An 8166-nucleotide genomic window follows, 5' to 3' on the forward strand; every position below is an offset into this window, starting at 1 on the left:
AGGGCATCCTTCCTCACTCCTGGACTTCCCTGGTGGCTCAGTGGTAAAGAATTTGCCTGCAATGCAGAAGTGAAGTGAAGTAAAAGTCGCTCAGTGGTGTCCAACTCTTTGTGACCCCATGGACTGTACAGTCCGTGGAATTCTCCAGGCCAGAATACTGGAGTGGGTAATCTTCCCCTTCTCCAGGGGATCTTCCTAACCCAGGGATGAAACCCAGGTCTCCTACATTGCAGGTGGATTCTTCACCAGCTGAGCCACCAGAGAAGACCTGGGTTCAATCCCTGGGTCAGAAAGATCCCTGAAGGGGATGGCAACCCACTGCAGCATTCTTGCCTGGAGAATCCCATGGACAGAGGAGCCTGGTGTGCTACAGTCCATGGGGTCACAAAGAGTTGGACACAAGTGAGCACATGCAGTTTCTCACTGCCATCTATCCATCCATTCATAGAAAATCTTAATTTTTAGGCCCTGCTCTTCCTGCCAGGTCTTTCACTAAATTGCCAAAGCAATGGCAAAACCAGTGTGGCCATTCTTGCACAAAATCAGTGAAAGCTATCAAAGAAATGGGAATTATGTGGGTTAAGAGAAACGGCACTTATCAAAATGATTTTTAAGGAAAAGGACCACCATATTCCAATAGTAAACAATGCCTTGTTTTATTGCCCATGCAAAACTTATACGAAATGATTGTTTGACTGCCTGTATGAATCATGTGTTTGGGCCTTTTTGCTTTCCACAATGGAGAAGGCAATGGCACCCTACTCCAGTACTCTTGTCTGGAAAATCCCATGGACGGAGGAGCCTGGTAAGCTGTGGTCCATGGGGTCGCTGAGGGTCGGACACGACTGAGCAACTTCATTTTCACTTTCACTTTCATGCATTGGAGAAGGAAATGGCAACCCACTCCAGTGTTCTTGCCTGGAGAATCCCAGGGACGGGGGAACCTGGTGGGCTGCCGTCTATGGGGTCGCACAGAGTCGGACACGACTGAAGCGACTTAGCAGCAGCTTTCCACAAAATAACCAGGTCTAGTGTTGAGCTAATGGATACTCAGTATATGCAAGGAATAGTATAGTGTATAGATTCCACACTAATAAAATTGGACTTTTCTATTATGCTAGAGACCCCAGGTATACACCATCATTCATTTCACCATTTCATACTTTCTAAATAAGTCATTTCCTCCATTATCCTTTGAATACAGTATTTTACCTTTGATTATATTGGAATTGAGTTATTCTTTCATTAGACTTTGGGGACTCCTTTGTGGGAAGGTTGGCAAAAATTTCTGAATTTTTTTTCTATGCCACAAGAAAGCTAAACTTTTACAAACGGGCTCTTCACATAACCACTCAGACATGCAGTGAATGCATCAATCCAAGTGAGCTGGCACTAAAAGGAACAGAATATTTTAAACGAGTGGAAAATTAGTGGTACATCATTACTAAACTGAGCTTTCAGTAACTTTTCTAATAGTGTTCTCTGCTTTAAGAAAGCCCAATAGATGGGTTTGTTTAAATGCATTACAGAAAAATCTGGGCATTATAAACCAGATTTGATACACAAGCAATCTTCTGGCTACATGAAGAAAAAAGCCAAGAGATCTAATCTATATTTTGTACAAATTCAGTGTTTTGAAAAAGAAGGTCTAGTGACTGAACTTGTGCAAGGAGATGGCCTGGGGCCTCGTGAAAGTCAAGGTTCAGTTTCCACTGCATTCAAGAAAACCAGAAAGATAAATACAACTTTTAGAAGAAACTTAAGTTTTCTCTCTTATGTACATTCAGCCAGTGGGTCTCACACTTGGGGAACTGGTTTAGACCTGTGTTGTCCAATATAGTAGGCATTAGGCAGCCGTACGGAGAAGGCAATGGCAAGCCACTCCAGTACTCTTGCCTGGAAAATCCCATGGATGGAGCAGCCTGGTGGGCTGCAGTCCGTGGGGTCGCTAAGGGTCGGACACGACTGAGCGACTTCACTTTCACTTTTCACTTTCACACATTGGAGAAGGAAATGGCAACCCACTCCAGTGTTCTTGCCTGGAGAATCCCAGGGACGGGGGAGCCTGGTGGGCTTCCGCCTATGGGGTCACACAGAGTCGGATACGACTGAAGTGACTTAGCAGCAGCAGCAGGCAGCCGTATGTAAAATATATTCACAATCATGATTAATTCTCATTAGACCTCCATTCTTCCCAACTCTCTTCCCAATAAGAGTGTAATTAGGGTTACAGTTTTTGACTGCTGAATGCATGATGATCAAATCTGTAACCATGACATCTGTAGCACAATTTTCTGTTACTGATTCCAGTTTTATCTACAAGACCAGGTACAAATATGTTCAAACAGACAGTGTATTATTTAAGACAACTAACATTTTAACATTTTACAAAGGAATTCTCCAAGCCAGAATACTGGAGTGGGTAGCTGTTCCCTTCTCCAGGGGATCTTCCCAACCCAGAGATCGAACCTGGGTCTCCTGCATTGCAGGTGGGTTCTTTACCAGCTGAGCCACCAGGGAAGCCCAAGCATACTGGAGTGGGTAGGCTATCCCTTCACCAGTGGATCTTCCCAACCGAGGAATTGAACCGGGGTCTCCTGCATTGCAGGTGGATTCTTTACCAGCTGAGCTACCAGGGAAGTCCCTTTTATAAAAGGAATACTCCTATAAAAATACAATCAAGAGCATCAATTTGGTTTAAAAAGCAATTGCTACCTTAGTACCCACTAGGAAATCAAACAATGGAATGAATTCTCTAATATATTTATTTAAACTATATTTTGATACCCTAATGTAATGGAAGGTGATAATACACTAGAAAAAATTTTAATATATTGGTGTTGGGGGCAAGGTGATACTTGTAAACTGGGTATCACACTCAGTGAGATACTGTGCATCATTATACTCACCAACTATGATTTGGTTTCTAGTAATTACACCTGAGACCAAATATTAGGGTGCTTGATAAAAGGGTTTTTATTTTTCAAAATTAAAAACCTTTCACCTTAATCAAGAGCCCCAATGAGGAAGATCATACAAATTAAAACAAAGGGTTTTACACACTACTCTGACGATTGATAATTTGTAGCCCAAGGCCCTCTTACAGAAACTCTCTTTCTGGCTTACAAAAGCTGTGGGAGACTATTAACATCATGAGGCCAGTAACAAGAAAAATTGATCTCTAAAATATCATGGTCCTACACCCTGTGGAGGCTTATGGATCTGACTTAATATGGCATGTGCAGGCCCAATTAGAGGGCAAATCAGCTCAAGTTATTGTATCCACTATCCTTAAAGCTTCTAGGTAGTCACTGAAATCAGGCAAACGGCATAGTAATCCGAGGTGAATGGTGAGGTTAAGGCCTCCACACCAAATAGGTGCAATCAACATATGGTACAATCAAGAACATGCAAAAAAACCCTCAAAATTTGAACAGGTAAACAAAAACCAGGGCAGATTCAACCCAGGTAAATGAAACTGCCAGACTACCAAAAGGAGTTCTTTAAAGGAGATAAAGGGGCTTCCCTGGAGAAGGGCATGGCAACCCACTGCAGTATTCTTGCCTGGAGAATTCCATGGACAGAGGAGCCTGCTGGGCTACAGTCCACGGGGTTGCAAAGAGTCGGACACGACTGAGACTAAGCACAAAGGGACTTCCCTGGTGGCTCAGCAGTAAAGAATCCGCCTGTAATGCAGGAAACTCGGGTTTGATCCCTGGGTTGGAAGATCCCCTGGAGAAGAAAATGGCAACCCATTCCAGTATTCTTGCCTGGGAACTCCCATGGACAGAGGAGCTTAGTGGGCTACAGCCATGAGGTCTCAGAACAATTGGTCACAACTTAGCGATTAAACAACAACAAAGGAGATTTCCACAGAACTCACTTGTTCTGCAGGAGTAAATCAATCTCAATTGGTATATTTTTATTCAAGCCATAGCTGAGAGCTTGATTAACTGGGAAACAATGCAATTAAATGACATTACATTCTTTATGGTCACCACTCCAATTTCAGTATATGCATAGAGAAATTGTATATGCCGAGGAATGCCACTAAACTAGCTCCCAGAAAAAATTATTAACCTTTATAAGTAATTTTCACTTTCAGGGACAGATTTCAACTTTCACTTTAACGGGTTGGGAACATTCTCTTGGTTGCTTGGTTGTGTATTTTGAGAAAGCAAATCCATTGGCACTTATGAGGGCTTAGTATATAAACTAACATTAGAAGTAACAGAAACACATAGCTAAAAGTTTTACTTTAATTACAGATTCGAAACTAGAGATTTCATTTGCATATCTTAGCAAGCTAAAAAGACACGTTAAATTTTTAACCAATCAGCAAAAATACGTGCCACACAGACTTTAATGTTCATAATTTAGAATTTATCACATATATTACTTATAAATATATCCTTTATTTGTAAAATTATTATTCTTAAGACATTTCTTTCCAACACAGTTGAAATTATCATATTTTTTAAGAAAAAAATATCCAACCAATTTAAAAATGTACTACTAAACTTCAATGTGGGAATAAATCAGTGCCACCAAATTGAAAAAGAAAACAAAGAAACATACTGCTGTGTTGGATATACAGGCAGTTGTTACTACAAATAACAACACACGTCCTGTACGGCGATCATATACATGCTCTTGTTTCACTTCTCAGTCATTGTCAGAACCGTTTGGAGGTAGGAAAACCAATGCATCATTGAAAACATGCCCAAATGCCCTAAGACGGTATACCCCATACATCATTACATGCATCTGATTAGGTGTCAGTCCATTAAAAGTAACAGCCATATCTGAACAACATCCTTCTACTACCTGGTTTGGGTGATTAGTCATTGCCTCTTTAATAAAAAGCCCAACAGATTTGGTGTTAAATATATCTTTTCCTTCAGAATCTTCTGCATTTTCTGCAAACACTCCAGCATATTTCAGGCAGACGGCAAGCTGCTTATCTTCAGATATCTTCCAAATCATCCCTCCCTGTTCAGGACACTTCTCAGGAATACTGAGAAGGCTGTTAAGTCTCTTCATTGATTCTATACTTAAGACAATTCCTCCTTCCATGCTCACATACTCCAGATCTCCAGATTTTACAGTGTGACCTAGATAGAAAGGTTGTGATGGATCCTTTTTTAACAAAAAGTACTTTAGGTTTTCAATAATAGCAAACGTAGTGGGGCGTGCAAGGAAAAACCAGTTGTACTGGTCTCTATATTTATCAAAGGCGTATTTGTAAGCTTTTCTCATCATTAACCACATGTCATTTGTTTCCATGTTAATTGACTCAAACACTTTAACATTTTCAGAACTGAAGAAGTCTACTTTGTCACAGTGATTGGTCCAAGTTTCTTTCACTGCAGCCCAGAGGCTCACATCTTTGGGTTTGACAAGGAGGATACAGTATACCCGAAAGCTCTTACTGAGTTCCATGCGTTCATCCTCTGAAATTTTCAAGATGTCCTCTTTATTAGGAGCTTGGAGATGATGATGCTCATGGTGGTGCATTCTATTTCCATGACCAATCCTAATGTGTCCTAGCATAGTGATCAAGGCACAGAAAATGCTTCCAAGCATTACACCCTTCAAAAATGAACTGCTTTCAGAAAGCATTTTTCCTATAAAGAAGAAAAAGAACTTTAGGATACTTAATAGAAAAGAATTAGTCTAATGATTTGATAGTTCCCCTATACTTACATTTGGCTCTTAAGGTTAAGAAAAAGAAGGCTCCCAGGTTTGACATAGAATCAGTTGCAAATAGTACAAGAGAATCTTAAGAATTTTTTGCTTCCAATGGTATCTGATTACTGCTTGGTATAAACTGGAACTTTGCAGAAATACCTCGCAGCCATAGAACTTTCTGGGAGGCTATTTCTGCACTTCATCTATGGGGATTTAATTAACCAAGTACTGAATTAAAGCACTGACCCCAGAAACCAATGTTACAGAGGTCGTCTGTCCATCATTCTCTTGAAAGGAATTTTGTTTCACAAGCTTGCATTATATTATTTAAATACCTCTGTAGCTATAAATGGACTTTTACAAGAAAACCTTAAACTGAACAAATAAAACCACTTACAATTGCTATATTATCACTGGTATCTGTGCTGGCTTTTGTTCTCAATCTAATGCTTTATTAAACTGATCGCTGATACCAGGTGTTTTGAGTACATCTAAAGCAAATTTCTTGGAATTGATACCATATTTGTTAATATCTACCCTCTTGTTCCTAAGACTAAATGATTTTCAACACAGTATCTCAACTAACTGATGTAATAAAAGCCCATAATAAAAAGAGTTAAATTATTTGGATGAGAACTGAGTCAATATAAGGCATATCTGGGGACCATTAATGAACATTTTTATTTCCTCCAAAGGCATCTGTTTATTCTTTGGGGAAATAAAAAGTCTACACTTTGATTTCAATTAGAAATTAAAAGAAAAGTCAACATTAAATACAACTGTTGAAAATTTCCCAATCTCCTCTCCATCTCCACAAGGAATGTTCTGAGCTACTTAAGATTTCTCCCTTTGTCTCTTAAAGTTGAAAGTGGGCTTAGAAGATACTTAATGTCACTTTTCTCATTTTACAGATAGGGAAACAGAGGGTCCACAGAGGTTAGGTATCTGACCCAAAGTCACAGTTAGTAGTAGAAATGAACTAGAAATCAGATATCCTGACATCAGTTTAATGCTTTTTCTAGTACAGAATAATGACCTCAACAGTGCTTCTATCCATATTATTGACAATAAACAAGTTACTGAATAACTCTGTTTTCCTATAAATGAACAAACATGTAAGATTTGTTAACCATAATTTAACAGATCTTGAACCTAACATCACCATACTGCCTCAAGGACACCATCCCTTGGTTTTAGAGGAAATGGACTTTGACTTCCATTACTTTTGAAGGACCAGGTGTGGAATAGCTTGACAGATGTAATTCTTAAGCAGGGGTGGGGGAGTGGGGAAAGAGGCAGGACAGTTTTTCTGTGTCACTCACAGAACTCGGTCAAAAAACACAGCTCTAATAAGGAAAAGAGAAATGACAGGAAACAAGCAGAATTGTCAGATGCACTGCAAAATGAATTCTTTTATATAGGTCTTTGGCACTTCATACTATTTCTGGTCAATATTTGATAATTCACTAGTGTTTCTTAGCTTGATAATGGCATATGGATGTCGGGATTCTTCTTGATGGGGATACTACTTATAAGTCATTTGCACAAAATTTCCTAAGGATATGTGATGCACATGATAGGATATTTGGTGCAGAGGGGAGGGAAACTTAAAACTGCACATGGGCACAAACAGGGCAGAAACTACCAGAGTGGTTTTCTATTAGAGTCTGTTTAGATGAAGGTTGGGGTGGAGTATGGAAAAGGGAGGAGGATGAAATGGAGAACAGAAGTGAGGGGGAGAACATGGTCAACCCAAGACCCCAAGGAGGGGCAGAGGGAGCGCCTCTAAGAAGCTGGCGCTCAATCTCTCCCCCTCACTGTTCCTCCCACTGGACCTGCCTGGTATCCTCGCGTGGAGCATGCTGGGAGTGAGCCAGGGCCCAGGCCTACCCTGGAGAGGGGCGGGGTCGTTCCGGGGGCTGCTCCGCCCGCAGCTCCAGGTGCGGGCCGAAGCCCCAGCACTCACCCGCGTCTAGAACGGCTCAGGGGCGGGAAAGCGCAGCCGCGCACAGCTTTTCTCTCACGTTCGCGCGCCACTCGGTTACGTTCCTGGTCGGGCTGCTCTAGATGCAGGCGGTGTCCTCTCGTTGGTTTCGCAGAAGATGGGGAGGGCCCGGAAGTGGCCGCCACGACGGCGCGGGAAAGGGGCGGGGCAAAGAAGCCCTCGGCCGGGCGGAGCCTCCCGCCGCACCGACGTCGGAAGGGCCGGCGCGCACGCAGCGCGCCTTTTCTCCCCGCCCCCTGCCGAGTTCCGAGAAGCGCGTCGGGCTGGCGTGACCCGCATGCTGGCCCATACCAAACCGGACACCCAGAGAGGCGTGCGTGCGCGCGTACGACCCGCCGACAGCTCCTACCGCCGCACCTTCCGGGCGTGGAAACTGCGAGAGCGACGTGGAGCGTTCCATCCGACCGAGCTCGTGTCAGGTCTCTCATTGGTTTCTCTGACGAAATGTAGACCACTGAAACAGCCACCAA

The 8166-nt window shown here is 42.2% G+C and overlaps 1 protein-coding gene across 3 annotated transcripts; it reads right to left on the minus strand.

Moving 5' to 3' along the window:
- Positions 1–4245: 4245 nt before the first annotated feature.
- C1GALT1C1 (C1GALT1 specific chaperone 1) lies at positions 4246–7805 on the minus strand. Of its 3 annotated transcripts, none has more exons than XM_055438507.2 (2): positions 7658–7805; positions 4246–5627 (listed from the first exon to the last, which is right to left on the minus strand). In XM_055438507.2, exon 2 carries the CDS (start codon positions 5620–5622, stop codon positions 4666–4668), a length of 957 nt encoding a protein of 318 aa, XP_055294482.1. In that variant the 5' UTR covers positions 5623–5627; positions 7658–7805; the 3' UTR covers positions 4246–4665. The 3 variants fall into 3 exon arrangements, with proteins under 3 accessions (XP_055294482.1, XP_055294483.1, XP_088690372.1); XM_055438508.2 differs by having other exon boundaries at positions 7582–7711; XM_088834246.1 differs by having other exon boundaries at positions 7531–7661.
- Positions 7806–8166: the final 361 nt, after the last annotated feature.

This window comes from Moschus berezovskii, chromosome X (assembly GCF_049115385.1).
Source record: "Moschus berezovskii isolate FMDL1 chromosome X, NW_MosBer_1.0, whole genome shotgun sequence".
NCBI classification, from domain to species: Eukaryota; Metazoa; Chordata; class Mammalia; order Artiodactyla; family Moschidae; genus Moschus; species Moschus berezovskii.